The sequence below is a fragment of the Cyclospora cayetanensis genome, unplaced genomic scaffold (genome assembly GCF_002999335.1).
Source record: "Cyclospora cayetanensis isolate NF1_C8 unplaced genomic scaffold, CcayRef3 CcayRef3_contig_98, whole genome shotgun sequence".
In the NCBI taxonomy this organism is placed as follows: domain Eukaryota; phylum Apicomplexa; class Conoidasida; order Eucoccidiorida; family Eimeriidae; genus Cyclospora; species Cyclospora cayetanensis.
The window spans coordinates 80,190-99,096 of NW_020312772.1; the positions used below are offsets into that span (position 1 = coordinate 80,190).

General features: G+C 54.0%; 1 protein-coding gene across 1 annotated transcript; it reads left to right on the forward strand.

Moving 5' to 3' along the window:
* The first annotated feature begins 9,755 nt into the window (after window positions 1-9,755).
* On the forward strand, window positions 9,756-18,905 carry LOC34623368. Its single transcript, XM_026336224.1, has 16 exons — window positions 9,756-9,915; window positions 9,983-11,113; window positions 11,519-12,027; window positions 12,339-12,457; window positions 12,625-13,047; window positions 13,219-13,390; window positions 13,627-13,703; window positions 14,081-14,209; window positions 14,430-15,309; window positions 15,746-16,189; window positions 16,396-16,480; window positions 16,806-16,990; window positions 17,205-17,554; window positions 17,784-18,006; window positions 18,206-18,350; window positions 18,517-18,905. The coding sequence occupies exons 1-16, from the start codon at window positions 9,756-9,758 to the stop codon at window positions 18,903-18,905; spliced, it is 5,421 nt and encodes a 1,806-aa protein (XP_026192009.1).
* Window positions 18,906-18,907: the final 2 nt, after the last annotated feature.

Here is an 18,907-nt window from a genome sequence, read left to right on the forward strand (position 1 = left end):
AGCTGCTGCTGCTGCTCTTCCTGTGCGTATCAGCAACAGCAATGAGTCGCATCGATCAGCGCAGGGAAAGGCTCCATCGAAAGAAGCATAGGCGAAGCGAAGGGCAAAAAGAAGGGCAGCGCCAGGAGCAGCGAATTCATTGAAAAAACAGGATGACGGAGCACCATCTGCTGCTGCTGCGGGTACAGTTCTCTCTCAACAGCACTAGAAGAAGCAGGAGCAAAAACAGCAGCAGATGCTGCTGTTCCTGCTCCTGATACAGCGCGTTCAGCAGCAGCAGCAGCAGAAGCAGGAGCGGCCGCTGCTAGACAGCTCTTTCGGGAGGATCAGACTCACCTCTTCAGCGGACTGAAGCAGCGCAAGATTCTCTGCGGCTACGCGAACTCGACAGCGGCAGCAAGGGCAGCGCAGAGGCGCAGACAAGAGAGAATCGGAAAGCAGCGATCGTCTTTTTTGCTGCTGTGCTGCAGCTGCAGCTACTGCTGAGGCTATCAGCGCATTTGTTGCCGGCAACGCCCTTCCTACACCCTCAGCACACGCATCATGACAAGTGACCCCACCAAGCATTCCAAACGGCAGCATGCCTCCTTGAAGGCGACCTTGCTGCTGCTGCTGGAGCTGCTGCTGCAATCCGGCAAGTCTCTCGCGGGTAGCAGTAACCCCCTCGAGGAGCTGTGACAGAGACTGCGAAGAGGCCGCTTCATGGTCGATTAATTGGCAGATGCAGCTGCAGCACAAGGAGTGACCTGAGCGCTCACACAGACACACACACACACGTCTTCGCTGGGGAATTTGAAGTCTTGATGAAGTCTTCAAGCAGCTGCAACTCGATGGCTGCCACCCCCTCTAAGACGCAACAGCTCCCCACTCGCTGAGCCCGCTCACCGCAAGTCAGAACTTTAGGTCTGCGCTCGTCCTCCAATGAGAAGCCTTCGAAGCATATGAAACATTCGTGTTTCCTGTTGCGACCAGGAGTGGAGCGCTCTGCTGCCGTTGGGGCAGCAGCAGCGGCGGCGGCGTTTTTCTTCTGTTCGGCAGGCATCTCTAGGCCCCTCGTTCCTCCTGCAGCCTGTGGCGAATGCTTTTGGGCTGCTGCAGTCGCCGCAAACAAGTGTCGCTGCAGCAACAGAGAGGGGGGAGAGGGCGCTGGAGAACAGAGCAGAAAACCGCGCCCACGACGGCTGGGGGCAGCATCAGCAGCGAAACGCGGCCTGTGGATGAGCCAGACAGCTTCCTTGAGTGTGCGATTTGACGAGAAAGCGGAAGACTGCGGGATGAATTTCGGGGAGGAATTCGGGGGGAAGAGAGAGACGCTGGATGCGACAAAGAAGAGCGCTCCTGGGGGCCCTCTTGCGATCAATGGGTGGCTTGGTGCAAGAGGACGAAAGGGCTGCGGTTCAACCCTCAAAGAACCCCTAGAAAGGGTGTAACACCCGAAATTGTTGGCATTAAGCCTCACGTTCTAAGCCTTTCAGCTTTCCTGCAAAAGGCAATGGGCAACTTGGCAGCGGGGAAGCCAGTAGCAGCCATGCGGGCCGAGCGCGCTGCGCTGTGGCACACCATGCCTGCCAAACTTGCAAAGCCCAAATATCCTTCGCGCGCTTTTTTAAAAGATATCAGAAGGAGTATCGAATCAATGCATCTGCCGCCTTACCAACTCCTGGGGCAGCACACACAGAGGGAGAGCGAAGGGGCAATAAGGGGGGGAGGGGCCCTTTGTCGGCAGTGGTCAACAGCCGCAGCCACGCACCAAGGCGTCACCTAAGAGCGATACATTCTCTAAACTGACTGCCAAAGAGCCTGCGGGAGGTTCTCTGGCCGTCGACAGTAGTTGCTTGTCGCCAGGCTTCGATTCAATAGGCTAGGGCTTGTACCGCTTGCGCACGCGAGACGCTGGCATGTCGGCAGCAGTGCTGCGCAGTCAAAAGCGGCTCTCAAATGATGCCTTGAACCCTTGTCTTCTTGAGGCAGGCGTAATTTGCGTTCATCCCTTTGTGTGCGCAGGATGGCAGACTTCTTCTCCTGCTCAACGGCAGTGGCTGATCCCCGTGTGCTGGCTGCCACCGCTGCCTGGGCAGAGCCGCTGGTGCTGCTCAGGTTGCCTAAGCGTCTGCTTTCCTGAACTGAGCAAAGGACGCTGCAGAAAGCGGCTGCAAAGCCGCAGTAGCCGCCAAGAGGGACGGGAAGCTCCTTAAAGGACCCTTTCCCAAGCTCGAGTGCCCTGCTGAACGCCGCTTTCCGCCCATCTGATGAGCGTAAATTGAAAAACACACCATAGCCTCGGCAGAGGCTTCTCTAGAAACCTATGCGCACAGGGAAAGGCCCTTATCTGGCGCATTAGTAGCTCCCTTATATGCGCAGTAGACCCCAAATTGCCAAGCGCCCAACCCTCTGGAGGGCGTTCTACTTGGGTGGCATCCTTCACTGCATTCGGAACTCTATGAAAATAGGCATCGCCATGAGCCAGACGTGACTACACAGGCGTTGACTGCTGCCTTCTAGGACTGCAATGAACGGATGGGACCCCTACCCCCCTCCCTCCCACACTTTTAATCACCGTGTCTCGTGTTCAAACAGAGAAACTCAGTCTATGCGCAAACTAACGCATGAAATTCATAAACAATGCACATCAGGCGCTCCAATGTGCAGTCGCACTCAGCAATCACCGAGGGAGCATGCAGAACGGGCAGTCACAAACGAGGGCAAGGCCCAGCACCTCCGCCTACCCCTCAACCCTTCTATTCGCCTCAAGAACCCTCATATAAAGGCTTCTGAAGAGTCTCTACGTTACTTCAGTTCATTCTACAATTCGACTGCAGCTGAGCATTCAAAAAGCAAGGGTAAGCGCATAGCTGCTTTACTTGTGCTACCAAGGGATAGAGCAGCAGCGTGCTGCCTCCCGCTTCTGGCCCCCCTTTTCCCCCAAGCATCTAAGCCACCCCAGGCGATATCAAAGCCACACAAAGCGATCTGGAGGCGGCACACACAGCCCCTTCACAAACAGTCCAGTCGGCTTTTAGGTGACTCGCTCATTTTCGGGGATCTCCCTCCAGCAGAAGAATGCCTTACAAGAGGGGGGGATTATTTTTAAGGCGTGCAGCACTCCACACAAGACTACAGGCCAGGCCTGGCCCTGCCAGAAGACCATTCGAATTCATGGAGATTACCTCCTACCTCATACGCTGCTGCTTAACACACATCACAGAATTGCATCGCAGAAAATGCAGACTCCCCACGCCAACCAACCATAAAGAACTGCTGGTGCTAATATAGGGTAGGAATACGGTAAAAAACGTCTATAAAGGAAAACTGCTGAGCTCCTGGAGAGCTGCATTAGATACGGATCCTCATGATCACGAAACGAGTCCTGTTTCTCGTTTTTTTTGCAACCGTCCTCTCTCAACGCATGACTAAAAAGCATGCGGGGACGCGCCTCTCGACAGCTGCTGCGTGAGTACAATCCGCCGCTTCCGCTTGTTCCCTGCACGTACAGCCCATCCCACCAAGAAGTAGGCACCCAAAGAGAGGGCCAGGAAGACGGAGAGGACAATGAAGAAGTTGCTGTTGCGGTGTACAGACAGCTCGAACAGGGGTGTGGCCAGCAGCGAGAGGACGCCGCCAACCGACATGGCAAGTCCCAACAGCTTTCCCATGTGTTCTGGAGGAAAGGCGTCTTGCACGTACAGGTAAATCTGGCCAGACATAAGAGGCGCATACACGGAGTAGAGGAAGGAAAGGAAGTAAGCCAGAGCCACACTCTGCACCGAAAACTGCAGCAACGAGAGACCGACGAGGAGAGTTCCCACAGTATTCACGAGGAACAAGCACACGCCGACGCCAGCCCGATCTGCGAGGATTCCGAAAATCGGAGGATACACGAACACCAAGCCCAAAAGGATATGCAATGCGCGCATGGACTGCGGTACGAGATACTCGCTACTCTCCCCAAAGAAGACTCCCCGAAGGAGGGTAAGTGCGAAATAGGGGACTATGGGAAAGAAGGATGCGGAAAACATATAGTCCAGCACGAACGCGCGGAGATCGCGGTGAAATTGACGCGCATGCCTCTGAAGGTAGACTCGGAGAGACACGGCATCGGTGTGCATCCCCCTCCTGCGAGCTTTGCTCGGAGAACCTAGGGGAGAGGGTCCATTGTCTGAAACCGGGCTGATGCAGATGCGGTGTTGGTCTTGTTGCTGCTGCTGCGCAAGTTCTGCGGCTGCCGCTTCAGAAGGCGCATGCATGAGGGCTGCCCACCGACTGCTGCCCTGTGTACCTGAGGCTTCGGAATGAAGACCTTTTCCTGCATTGACGCAGCAGGAATCTCGTCCAGAAGGACGCGTTGGGCAGCTTTCTCCTGCGCCTGCTGCTGTGTCGATGCGCTGCAATTGTTCGTCATCCTCCGGAGCATTCGTTGCCTCAAGTTCTGAAATCTTCAATGGCGACGACAAGGGAGCAGCGGTTGCTGCTACTGCTGCATCTGCATGTGTTTCTCCCCGAGCGCCGCCATCCGTATCTGCGAATACCGTCGCCACAGGGGCCGTAGTTGTGTCAGTCACGCGAAGGTCTGCTCCTTCCGAGGTGGGCTTCTCCAGCAACACTGCCTGCTGAGTGCCTTCCTGCTGCTGAATGGTTCTTCCCGATCGCTGTTTGGGGTCGTTTTTTTCCTGGAAACCCTCACGAGGGGGCGAATCCCTGTGAAAGGGCTTGTTGGGTATGAAAAAAACAGCAATCAAAACTCCCCCGAGAAGGCAGCTGCACTGCAATCCGAAAAACACTTGCATGGAGGAAAGGGCAGGCCCATTAGGATTCGCCAACCGCTCGAGAACTACGGGAGTTCCCCAAGCCAAACATCGAAAAGACATGAGAATCGTCATTACGAGACCTTCGTGCCGAGGGAAGAGCACTGGGAGGCACATGACGCCGTAGAAGGCGGCGTCGATCCCTAAGCCGTAAAACACAAAGCCCAAGGCGTATAAGGAGACTGACGCCGAAGAGAACGATACCATCAGCCATCCAAACAACATCGATGTACTTCCTAAGGCGCTCGTAGCCTTAGGCCCCAGCCAGTCCAGCAAGAGTCCTCCTAGAAACGAGATTCCAAAGTCTGACGCAGTCGCGATTCCGAATAAATGAGCAATCGCAATCTCCTGCGCCTTGCACACTGCCCGATAGGGGCCTCGTGGACGTTTGTTCACGGAGCTTGTCTCCTCTACGTCGCTTGCTGATGAAATTCCTGATGCCCTCGAATCGAGCTCGCCCGTCGGAGAAGCGGCAGCGCTCGCAGGCGTTACTGAGGCGAACTCGAAGGGTAACAGGAAATAACTCTCCTCCGGATACTCTATGGACATGCCGAAGGCAGAAGACGAGGAGTCCTCTTGGAAAACGTTTTCTGCAGCCACTAGGCGAGACGAATTCTGCTGATGGTGAAGTTGCACTTCTGCGGGGTCGCATAGCCACTCATACACACCCCAATACAGAAGGCACTGCCTCAGGGGTGCCCAGTTCAGATAGTGAGGTCCTATAAATAATGCATGCAAACAGAAGAGCATCAGGAGGTGCCATCGCGTAAGGCGAAAACACGACTTAAAACCCCGTCTCGCTGACTTCAGTGTACGAAGCAACCGGGGACTGTCTGTCTCCCCTGCACTCCCAACTGCTGCGTCTTGCTGCTGCTGCTGTTTCTGCTGCTGCTGCTGTTTCTGCTGCTGCTGAGTGGCCTCGGCAAATGCCAGATCGACAACGTTGCTACTCCTACTGGTGCCGCCGGTACCCATACCGTCACTGCTTGAACACATCGCACACATATGGGGGTCATCCTCGCCGCTCTCGGACGGCGATAGCGTGCGCGGTGTACGTACACCTGCCGTGGCTGCTGCCGCTACTGCCAGGCCTCCCTGTGGCGACTGCAGCAAGGGGACGCCGGATGAGCCTATAGGAAGAGAGGATTTTACAGAGTTATCAGCCTCTATGGCTGATAATCCCGCAGCAGCCATATCAGACCTCGAAGTTAGTATCAGGGATGAGGGGACGCGCTGTCGTCGGTCTGGGCAGAAAGAGAGGGGCAACCGTTAAATGTCTAGCGGGCAGGATGAACGGCTTTCGGTTAAGCTTTCAGAATTTATAGGTCTGAGCCTTGGATGCGCCAAAACCCCTATGATGCCAAGAGTCTCCACAATCCTGGAAAGACACCGTGCTGCAGCATCACGTGCTACTGCCGCCGCTGCTGCTGCTGCAGCAAAACAGAAGCAACAAAGGCTGACAGCAAGTGCTGCCAACGCAGCGTTCGCTAAGGGAAAAACTCTGCCGATGCTACCTTCTGCCGCTGGTGCTCTTGTCGGTTCGGCTGCTATTCCATGAGCGGCGGTCTGCAGGGGGATGTGCCCACGCTGCAGCTGCAGGCGCAGCTACCGCAGCAGCTGCTGTTGCACGTCTTGCTCCGACCATTGGTTTTTTGCCCCAATTTAAATCCTTTAGAGTTGATTTCCCCAAGAAGGGGAAGAAACTACGCAGAAGTGTCTCCGGTCTGTATCCCCTTCCGCATGTGTAGCCTAATTTGTGTACCAGAATCAGTAACACTGCCAAATGGTACGTTCAAATGACGCTTCCACTTGCACAAAAAGTATTTCGTTTTAAAACACGTCTGATCAAAGTTCTACTTCCTAGAACCCCACAAACTAACAGAATTATATATTTGAAGTCCGGTAGCCTCCTGCCATGATCGTTGTACTGTGCGAAGGGCTCCCTCCTAGCACACCATTATACACTTTAGGAGAAAAGGAATACAAAATGCAAGCCATAGTGCATTACTAGATATAGAGGTCATAAAGCACATGCGAAGCGAAGAGATAAGGGAATTCTTAGATGCGCTGCCCATGAGCGGATGTGCTACACTGCACGGCGACGCACTGTGCGAGGCGCTGTACACACGAGGCGCCAGTTGAAGGTGATACTTCTAAAATTTCATTGCTGCAATTTGGCTCAGCTTTGCTACAATATAATTCTAGTAGGGCCCCAAAACATGGAGTGGTGTCAGAGTAGGCCTCTCTAGCAAAAAATTATGCCATTACCGTAGCCAGCAGGGCATGGCGCGTGGTAGTCATGCGTGCAGACTCATATTGAAGCCACATAAAGTACAAGAGCTGAAACAGCCAATCTTATGATTAGGGATAGGTAGACCATTCTAAAGCATGCAAGTTTTCAGTCATCTGCCATACTTGGGCAGTCGGACGAATGATCGCTCCCTCACTTCCACGTCCAAAATGAATCGTCCATGAGGTGCCCACAGGGACGCCAGTACTCTGTCTTTTGGATTTTGCACTCGGCAATGCTGCATTCACCGGCTGCCGCTGTCTGGCGCAGACGTTGCTCTACTAGACCGGGAAGCACTGCTGAAACGCTGTGTCTGATTCACTGCATACATTTTATTTGTTTCCTGCTTTGTCGTATCAGGAAGCCCATGAATTTCAGCGTTCCAACTCTAGCCACTCATCGCGAGTCCGAGGTCGTGTGAATTTGCTCCCTCATTCGTTGTTGGCTTTTGGTTGTGTCTTCTTTCCCCCCCTTCCGGTAACCTGACGGGTAATTTGCTTCTTCCATTTGCATTGTGTGTGTTTCTGACTGCATGCATATTGGCGACGCGGCGGGAGCTCCCGTGCTGTTCTAAACACAGTTGGCCTCGACGGACACAAATGGAACGCCTGGGGGGTGCTGTGTTATTTAGATCGTGAGAAGGTGTAATGGGCAAAGCAGCATTTGAACACTCTTCACCACACCACCTATAATAAAAATAAGAACAGCTAAAGAATCGAGTAACTGGCTTGTCTGTTGGTATATCGTGTTTTCTGCAGAATACTGTTATTTCGGAACTAGAAGACGCCGTGCGTGTGCGCGCTCTGGATACAATGCGAAACTAGCTGTGAATGCTTGGAGTGTTTGAAAGGTTCAACGCGCACCATAGCTGTCCCTTTCCCTTCACATCGAGCACTTTGAGGAGCATGAGCAGGGCCAGAAGGAAGCTTTTTTTACAAGCACACATGGATTTTTGAAGGTTTGTACTTTCAAGTTTGAAGCAAGATGTAGCGTTACACGCTGCGTAAACGGATACAAGCTGCATAAAACCATACGATCGCATAAACTTTAATGCCCGATCTTAGGTCTCCAGAGGGGACACCTAACTTCCGAATTAAGCAAACCTGATCCATAGGTTTTTCAGAATCCTCCGACAGACCTCATTAATTTTCCTGCCAACCCCCTCAAAGTCCAGATATACGGGAACGGAACTGCTAGGATGAGCGTTGCTACAGCTTCTAATGACTACAAGCCTTCATGACTCGTTACACACCGCATCCAGTGCACATTCTCCCACGGGGTGTTATGTGTTGAGCTAGGTATTCTGCAGGAAACAAGGCGTACGAGCATGCATATCAATTATTTTAGCGTTTACCAAGTCACAGTTACATATTGCTAATGAATCAAAATGTGTCGAAGTGCAGTCTAGCCTCACACAGACACCCAGAGTGCGAAACTCTACAAAGGTAGTTCCTGTATAGAAAACATGCTTTCACATTCAGGACATACCTTAAAAAGGCACAACTGAGCCCGGTGCTACATGAAGTGGAGACCTTTTTTATGGAGTATCCGGAATGCAGTGTTTACGGTAATACTTTTTGTGGTTGTTTTGTTGCAAGGTCTTCGGTGGTGAGTTCAGGTGTACGCTACCTTATGACGTGAGTCAGAGCGTACTTCGAGATGAAGTGGCTAACCCAAAGAATGCGGTGGAAGCTTGCAAGACATGTTTCAGTCAAATAAAGCCCATATTGAAGGCAAACTGCAGGATGGAGCAACCTTACCTACCGCCGCATGGGCTGGTCAAGAATAGTTTTCTGGAATTCATTGCAGCCACTTCTTGAAAAAAATCGCTCGCAAGTGTTTTATGCGCCGGACAGGACCCGAAAGTCCTTCACGCTTCGGACACCCCAGATTGATGTGCGTGGCGAGTATGATCAAGGGGTCCTCCAAAGTTAGCCAGTTTAGATATTCTCGCCCATAAACTGACTGTTCGGAGACCTTTCACAACAAAGGAGTAACGAATCTAGGGCCTGTTTGAGGCTGCTCCTGCGGTTGCTGCCAGGCACCATCTTTCGATTCGAAATGTGAGGCGGCTCTTTCAGTTCAGACTGAGATGAAGACCCCGTGTGCCTTCTCGCTCCCCCCCTGTATTCCGTTATTAGCGCCTTCGGGCATCCTTCGCGTTTAATTATGGGTGAGTTTAGCCTTATCCTTGCGTGTTTTTCTAAAATGGGAGTGCACACTTCCTTCTTAATTCTACACCTGCTCGCGAAAACCACTGCCTTTCAGAAGTTCGCTCCCCCCAGCGGCCGATCCTGGGGGCTGGTGCTTTCTGCGGTCCTTGGAGTGGACCCCTTGTTCTGAGCCTTTTCGTCCACCTCGACGTCCAAAGAGGTATATATGTGTATATATATATAGTTCCGAGAGAGACTTTTTGAGCGGCTGTAGCCACGGTGCTGCATGGCGCATAGACCCGATTTTGGTATTGCAGCAGCGTCAAATATTCTCCGAGGTGGCTAACTAGTCCCTTCCTCCGTGGTTTTGGCGGCATTTGCAAGAAAGCCGGGAAAGGCTCATGATTTACGACTTCGGACGTAGGCAGAGGATGCATGCAGCGCGTCAAAGGGGGAGTCTTTTCTTTTGCCGCCCTCCCTTGTCCTCCCTGCACACAGGGACTGCCCTTAATGGTGCAGAGTAAAAGGCACCCTAGGGCACTCACTGCAGAGGAGAGAAGAGGCGCAGGAACCGCTATCAGATTCTACTGCGACTCTGACTCTTCTTTCCCCTGTGGGGAGGCGCCCAATGTGGGATTGCTCACCACGGATGATTCAGCCCGTTGGGGGGGTAAAACATGTGGCACTGCTGCTGCTGCTCGCCCTTACCATTTACCCCTATGTATCGCTGTGTGGAGAGGCTGTGGCGCCTCCTGGCCCTCTCTCGAGGCTCCCCTCCAAACGGGCTTCATCCAAGCAAACATTGAAGAGCTCGATCGGCGATTCCGAAAAACAGGCACCGTCGAGTGAAAATGCAGCAACGAGCAAGAAGAACGAACGCCTTGAAGCCATTAGGGAGAAGGACGAGGATGAGGATTCACAGAGACGTCTTAGGGAGAAGGACGAGGATGAGGATTCACAGAGACGTCTTAGGGAGAAGGACGAGGATGAGGATTTACAGAGACGTCTCAGGGAGAAGGACGAGGAGAAGGATTCACAGAGACGTCTTAGGGAGAAGGATGAGGATGAGGATTTACAGAGACGTCTCAGGGAGAAGGATGAGGATGAGGATTTACAGAGACGTCTGAGGGAGAAGGATGAGGATGAGGATTCACAGAGACGTCTGAGGGAGAAGGATGAGGAGGAGGATTCACAGAGACGTCTCAGGGAGAAGGACGAGGATGAAGATTTACAGAGACGTCTTAGGGAGAAGGACGAGGATGAAGATTTACAGAGACGTCTCAGGGAGAAGGATGAGGAGGAGGATTCACAGAGACGTCTCAGGGAGAAGGATGAGGAAGACTCACGCCAGGAGTCGCTTGACGGTGAAGGCGTTACAAAAGTTCTTAGGGCACGGCAGCAACCCAACAAGGCTCACATGCCGCTTGGAGCAGAAGCACTACAGGCCCCCTCTGGTGCTTCTTTGCTTGCTTACAGACGCCGTCGAAGCCTCATGCGCGTCCGCGTGCCTGAGTGGGAGGAAGTGCAGCAACAAGAACGGAAAGCCTTGCAGAAGCAGCTCCGCTCTTCGAAGAATTCTGGCTTCGTAGGCAGCATCATGCGACGCCGGCTGAGCTGGACGTCTCTTTCTCACAGAGCTCCCAAAAGTGCGGTGTCTTTGATGCGTTTCTTTCCTCCGGGGGGCCCTAAGTGGAAGCCTCGTCCTGCCGAGTTGCAGATGGATGACGAGACGGAGGAGGAAGTATCCGACAAATGCTTGTTGGCATTTAGGGGAGACGCAATAAGCCACAGGGCAGATCCCATTGGACGGTCTGGACCCCGCAGTCTGCGATTGCTGGCGTGCCAGATGGCGTTTTTCAGAGACGGAGGTATTACGTTTGGGAGGGGGAGGGAGGGAACGGAAAATCCCCGTGCTGTATGACTTAGCAGTGTTGGTGCTCGTAGTAGCCTTGCTGCTGCTTCTGCTTCTGCTGCTGCTTCTGCTGCAACAGGAGGCAGCAGTAGCTGCCATCTTCTGTTGCTAAGGACCCCGCTACGCCCCCTCAAAGCGCTGTTGTTGCTGCTTTTGCTGCTTCTGCTTTTGCTGCTTTTGCTGCTTTTGCTGCTTTTGCTGCTTCTGCTTCTGCTGCTTCTGCTTCTGCTGCTTCTGCTTCTGCTGCTGCTTCTGCTGCAACAGGAGGCAGCAGTAGCTGCCAACCCTCTTGCTAGGGATCCCGCTATGCGCCCTCAAAGCGCTGTTGTTGCTGCTTCTGCTGCTTCTGCTGCTGCTCCAGGTTGGCAGCGAGACAACACACGATCTCTGACGCTTGGGGGGGTCGCCCTATCCGCTTCTCCAGCAGCAGCTCTTCGGGAGCACCGCCTCTCCAGTGGAGCACTCATTATTCTCGTTTCCTGCCCTGCCTGCGTGCGTTCTGCCGTCACTTTTTACGTTCGGCGTCACGACAGCCTCCGGAGTGACCTCTCGGGAGTGCTGCAAGAGGCCCCTCCTCCTGGATGCGCTGCCGACTTCGCTCTGGGAGATCTCGCGGGGATCTACAGAACTCTTGGCATGACGCGCCCTTGGAGTCGGCGAGGTGTTGTGTGTAGCGGGAGTTTTGTGCACTTTGTGGCTGCCAGCAAGCCCAGGGATTTTCCTATGCTAGTCAAGGCGCTGGCTGGCCAGCTGAACAGCCCGGTGATCCATCAGTCGGATGTTGAGAAGGCGTTTATTGCGTCAACAAGCAGCTTCAATGCGCATCTGCTGTATGCGCACCCGAGGGCTGTCGCCATGCATCTTGCGCTGGTAAGACTCTTCTTTTGCGCTGCCAAAAGAGGCGACTCTAGGTACAGCTGCACTGGGCAGTCAGTCACCTGGCACGCTCCGTTGGTGGAGACTTGTTGGCGCGCGAGAGGGCTGGATGGCTAGCTAGACAGCTAGCTGGCCTTGTGGCCATCTCGCTGGGCTTCGAAAGCTGGCTAGCAGCACGGAGCTTGCCTGACCGCCAGTCAGGGGGAGCGTGTTGGTCGAAAGCTAGGGTTCGACGCTGTATGGAGTTGGGGTGCCACGCCTAGCCTTGGGGAGGTGTGTGCGGTGTGCTTTTTGCGGCTCTTCAGAAGTGCGGACAGGGAAGCATGTTGCGGCTGTACCACGGTACTTGGCAGGCGCTGCAGCGCTGGGCAGAAAAGTTCGGCCTGTCTGTCGCAGATGCGGTTACTCGCTACCATCAGCAAACGTATGACGGGGTTTATAATTGGAGCAGGGGCTTATCGGGGTGGGGGCTGCATCCTGAAATGCGGCGCTTGGAGACCTTTTCCCTTCTCTGCGAGGAGCAAACCGGGGACTGTGTGCACTGGACTGGAGTGAAGAGCTTCACCTTTCAAGCGTGTGGCGTGCGTTCAGCTACCTGCCGAGCCGCGTGACAGTTGGCGTGGTGGATCCACGTTCGCTGGATGCCATAGAGGCGGCGATTGGGCCTGACCTCCTCTTTCTTGCGTTTCAAGACACAGCTGTCATGAACTTGAGGGAATTTCCGTCTTTGTCTTCCGCACCGAGGGATTCGAAAAGCGCCGCCGCGGGGCAGGTCGGAGGAGGGCAGCCTCAGACGGCGAAAAATAAGCTTCAACCAGATGCGGCGGATGGCGTGCACGCAGCAGCCGATAAGGGAAATGAGGAGGTTTCCGTGCCCTCTTGCTGCAGAACCCCTGCTCTGCACTTTTTGGAATGCGCTCCGGACCAGCCGCACACCCTTGCCTTCTTCTCCTTCTTCCTCCCTCCCCACGACGACGGTGCAAGCCCAGATGCGGCTGCTGCTGCAACAAGCGTGTTTGCAGGGGCGAGCTCAGAAGCGGCAGGAGCGGCAGCCAGGGAAGCAGCAGCAGCCGCTGCAGAAGGGGTAGCAGCGACAGCAGCACGCACAGGTGCAGCGAATATCGCTGCAGGTCACACGACGGAAGGAGGAGGAGGCGCGACGTCAGCAGATGCCTCTTCATCGAGCTCACGAGGCAAAACGGACTTGCCTGTCACCCTTCGCGCCAGGAGACTGCTCGTGGCGATGCTAGCAGCCTCGGGAGGAAGCACCTTGTTGGGCCGTTTGGTGAGCAGCGGAAAGGCCCTTAAGGCAGCAGTGCACCTCCCAATATCAAGCGATGGTGGCGCTCTTCTTCAAGTGAGGCCTATGTTTTTAATGCTGAAGGTTGCTGCTCTCTAGTGGTGATGATGCTGCCCCCATTCGTGCTGCTTTTACCCTGCGTGCCGTCCCTCGAGGCACAGCAGATCTCGAGGCTGGGCTCGTGCCTCTCTCCACGTTGGTGAGGCCTATGTATGTATGCAGGAGTGCCTGCATGCGTGGATGGATGTATGGAGTAGGTGTGGATAAATATACATGCATATATGGGTGTGCAGATCGAGGTGACACTGCCTGACGACGACTTGAAACACCGCCTCGCGGATATTGGGGAAATGATCTTCGCTTACATCGGGTATTCATTGCAGCCCCCTTCCCCTTCGTGGATGATGACGGCAATCGCTACTCTTGCATTTCGTGCATCGTACTGCTTTTCCGAGCTTCGATTGGACCCTGCGCTTGCCCGTCCCCCTCTGTGCTTGCCTGCCGCCTTCTGTCCGCCTGTGTTTGGGCTAGTCCACACGAACACACACTTTTACACGCACGCAAACATACACATACACTGCCCTTCTGTAAGTGTATTCGGTTTCTAGGCGCAAGGTCTTTCCATGTCTCGATGTATATGCCTCGTGACAGCGCTGCGTAGCTGTCATTATCAACACGAGATTATGTGGAGTCTCGATTCGTCGGTTGAGGGTTTGAGGTTCGGAGCGCATGTGCAACTGCACACAGGGCACTGCGGGAGTCCCCTCCGGGTTGGTGGTTTATGGCGGAGCAGCAACGCCTTTTTGCCTTTGAGCAGCTTTTCTTCTCCCCGCATGATGTGTTACAGGATGTCATTGATGTTGCAACAGGTCAGCTGCGGGTGCTGCTCCTCCAGCAGCTCCTGCCGATGCGGGAGTTGTTGGACGGCCAGCTGGTTTTGGTTCTCTATTCGCTGCTGCAACTTGTGTGGAAATTGCTGCAGTGTCTTCCTCGCATCGCCCTTGCTCTTTTCTGCTGCTGCCGCGTTGCACTGGTGGGGTCGACCCCGAAGAAAACTCGCCTTGCATGTTGTGTGCTGTTTCACCGGTGCCCTAAGCCTTGCGTCTCCGAATCTTAGTGCCCAAACCATCACCACGTGCGTTGCCGCAGATGCAACTCACTCCTCCGAGTTTATCACCGTTGACAAGACGGCTCTGATGACGGCAGCGGGCGCCGCTGTGGCGCTCTTGCAGCACCTGTCTCCCTCGCGGCTGCACCTGTTGCTGCAGTCCCCCATTATAGACCACTTGTCTGCATCTGTCCAGCCGCAAACATTTGTTCGTTTCGGCGAGGGGAAGTTGGCGGAGAAGACAGTAAAGCGCTGGGTGTCTGCCTTCTGCAACAAGCAGATACGCGATACGCTGCTCCGTCGGTTGGGCTTGTCTCTCCCCAGAAGGAACGCCTTTGCTGACTGGGCGCGTAGAGAGCAGCTAGCCGTGGCGTGGGAGCTGGAGGAGACTCCAGGCAATATTGGCAGCAGCGGCAATCCAACGGGGTACAACACGCCACTCCCTTCCCCGACTCCTCGCACCCTCACAGAGGATCCCCTCGCGGGATTCGAGTCTCTCAGCATCCCTAGGGCACCTACGCTCGTCGACAAACGAATGGCTTCAAAACTAGGCAGTGATTTGATTAGAGGCAGCGTTGGCACGCAGAGTAGTGACTATAAGAACATGAGTGGCTACGGCAGGAGCGGCAGGAGACACGCGGGGTCCTTGCTGGGTGCAGAGAGTGAGCACTACAGGCCTGTGCAGTTCTCTAGGCACCATCCATGCTACAACAAGTGCAGCGTCTGGAGAAAATCTCCTGCAAATCCTCAAGATCCCCGAGCTGCCTTGACTCTTCGCCTCGGCTGCTGGGTTGGTCAACAACTGGTGCCTAGGGAAGCAGCTGCAGCCGAGATCTTCCTGTTACTCGTCAAGTTGCAAACTCAAGCGGTGCGCATATATATATATATATGTATATACGTATATGTATATACGTATATGTATATGCGCTACGTTGCTGCTACCGCTGTTTCAGGGGCTGTTGTTGATCTCTCCTTCTTTTTGGTCCGACCCTTTATTGGATGCATCTCGTGGAGTGTCTTGCTCGAGGGGGGCAGCCTCTCGAAAAACGTGTCTTTGCAGAAAAGCTGCTCTTCAGCCTGTATGGTTGTCGCGTGTGTACGCGTCTGCGCCCGTTCCCCTGCTGCACGATTTGGTTTTGCTTGTGTGACCTCCCTTTCGGTGTGTCAGCGTCTCGCTGCTCCCGTGGCAAGCAAGAGGCGAGGCGCTTTCGTGTGTCTGTCCAGCACGAGCTGCATACGTGGAGAATGCTGCCTTGGGTCAGTCAGACCTGCCTAGTAGCTTGTTGACTCGTTTGCCGCTGCAGGTGCGAGAAGAGGCCTTCCGAGCTGGCAATGACGTTGCCTTTTCCGCCGCATCCTTCGCTGCAGAAACGCACGACATCTACGTGCGGCAGTCAGACAGCATAGTACTGTCCATTTCTGGGCCTAGAGACGGCTTAGAGGGGGTTTTGCTCGCGCTGCTGCTGCCCTTAGCGCCTCCTGCCGCTGCCATTGCAGCAGGTGTAGCACCACTGGACCTCTCCGACGCAGCAGTCACAGCGGCAAACCAAAAATTGCTGAACTTAGTGCACGAGCTGCCGCGTCCTGAGATGCTTCTGACGGAGATGGCTCTAGACTTGCTAGTCATTCCTCAGAAGTCGCGGGAAGCCCTCCAGAGGGAGCTTAGGAAGGCTCCTATTGACACCAAGATGGTTGTTGCGTGGAGAGACAGGATCTGGCAGAGTCTCGCCATACATGCAACCATAGAGGTAACTGCAGCGACAGCAGCAGCGGCGGCGCTGTCAAACCCGGGGAGGCAGTGGAGACTTCCTCGAAGAGGGAGAGAGGGTTACACAGTATCCGTCGCGCAGAGCCTAGCAGACACTGCATGCGTGCCGCAGTACTTTCCGACCGACAAGGCTGGTGTGGCTCCAAGTATTGCGACTTGCGTTTGGCTTGCTTCTGCCCGGCGTAGGGGAATATGACTGAGGAGGAAGTCTGGGATCTTCTGTCTATGGTTATCTCCACGCTCAATCCCGCGTCGCTTCATTCTGTTTCTGGTCCGTCCTGTCAGCTTTTCTTGCTCCTTCTGGCTCGTTTGCATGTTGCGGTCCATTCCCCTGTTCGATAATATTTCTTTGTCTGCTGTGACTTGCGTTGCCTCTTGCCTGTCACCCCTCTCCTTGGTCGCGTGTGTGGAAGGATGTGTGTGTGTGTGTGTGTGTGTGTGTGTGTGTGTGTGTGTGTGTGTCTTTCTCTCTGTCTCTCGTGCTGTTTTTTCCAATATACATCTTTGTGGGCTTTTGCTGTACTGTACGCTTAATTGGTGTTGGACTTTTGTTTCGACGGGCATTGGGTGCACGGTCTTTGTGAGATGTCTTGCAGAGGTGCTGCCTTCCTTGGTGGTAGATTTGAAGGGCCTCTATCTGCTTGCTCCTTCCGTAACATCTCTCTCTGTGGGGCAGTTCTATCAACACGAAAAGAAACAGCATCAGAGTCCCCCCATTGCGCTCTGCATACACCCGACATTCGCGAAAACGGCATTTCATGCCGTTCGTGTGTACGTCCAGGTGAGAGGCTACAGCTGGCACCTGCTGTTCGTTGCTCCTCATGCTATGTTCTCGCTCCAGCCGGAACTGAAGGGCATCAGCAGGATAAGACGGCATGCCGATGTGCGTGTGTGTGTTCCTGCTTGTTGAGTCTCATGCATTATGGATTGTTCTTACCATTAATGTGAGTGGTGTTTCAGTGGGAGTTCGTATGCGCATTCGTTTCTTGCTGCAGTTGGGTCCGCTGCGCCACGAAGCAGCCGCAGCAGCAGCAGCAGCAGCAGGCGAATGGTTTGCTGCCGCTCTTAGCGCGAGATTGCAGCAGGATGGGCAGGTCCTTTCGGCTGGAAAACCCCCGTATTACGTTAACATTGGGGGGGTGGGCTATGTGACATGCACGCTCACTAGCACGATCAGCGTGAAGAACCTTATTCTCTCTCTAGACGCAGCCGTGCGCGTCTTAGCCCAGATGTCTATTGAGGAAGCGCTAAGGGAGGTGGAATTGTCAGCAGAATGGTCTCCGGAGAAGATAGACTCTGCATTGTGCCCATTCTTTCCAGTCTGCCCTGGGCGCCTTAACCGATCGTACGTTGGATGTCTCGCTGCAGCTGTACATCTGTGCTTGCTGATGCGATTTTGCTCGGAGCATCTACTTAGGTTTTTCTGCTGACGTATGCGAACTCTTCATGTGTATTGCTTATCTGTGCTGCCCCTGCCCTTCTTTTTGTGCTTCTTTGTGAGTGGGCTCTTTCTACTCGCTGTAGCTTCTGCCGTATCTGTGTTACGTCTCGCGTGTGCTTGTCTTGTCTCGCAGAGTGCAGCCGTTGGTAGATGAGGGAATAGAAGTATGCCTGAGGGCTTTGAGGGAGACGCCACGCCTCTTTGTGGTGGTTCGAGGTTCCCTGGTTTCCAGGGGAGGTGTAGCAGGTTTAGGCCTTGCTGACTCAAGCGAATTGGGAGAACTGGAGGGCTTTGTTGCTCTCAAGGAAGCGGATCGATTCACGGAGACTCTCATATCCCATGGGTTTTATTTTGAGGTTGTGAATAGCTACTGACGCGAGTACCAGTAACTTCATTGTTTGAGATTTTATGGGCGCATACCCAGAAGCATGCGTCTTTGGGGCTTGATCAGGCTGCGTCCGCGCTCTTGTCACTATCTTCCGAGCTTAATGCCGCATTCTTGAGCAGTTTCTTCTCAGCATAACACCGAAAGAAAGCTATCTAAGGTTCTCATAGGAAAGGAGACATACACCTGCTACAGCATTCTACCAAAGGCGTAGACAGGCGGGAAGTAAGCCAGTTACGGCGGCAGGATCAGCAGCCAACGGCGCAGGGAGACTTCGACCTGAAAGAGAGACTTCATTTTTCCCCGTACAGTTGGGTGAGACTTTGGAGGAGTATACCATTTAAGGAACTCTGACCTCGCTACGGGAAAGACTGAACGGGGTGTTTGTGTGCGCGCGTGCGTGCGTTCAAATTAAAGGTAAATTTATCATCTATATTATGTGGGAATGGCACATGGGGTGTACCTTCAGCCCACACATGAGGCGGAGAAAAGCTAGACAGCAGCCTTGACTCCATTTATTGCCCCCGTGTAACTTCAGTGCCTGCCGAGTGCTATACCTCTGCCCCTGTACGTCTAGCTTCTCCCTGTATGTACCAGACCAGCAAGCCAATTTGGTTGCTGCTCCCACCAATTCTTTGCCGCTACAGTGTTGAGGCTTGCCTCGCTTCTAGCGGTACTGCTGGAGTATTAGTGCCAGGGCAAAACCTGGCTCTTTACTTCACAGCTAGCCAAACAAGAGTTTTGGGACTGTGGAGGAGACGAACCCGTGAAGGGGCATTTTATGCATCTGCTCTTGCCGACCGATCATTCTTCCCAGGGTCGTATCTGTTTTTTGTTTGGTTGGCTTTCGTTCCTTTGTCGATACACTAGGC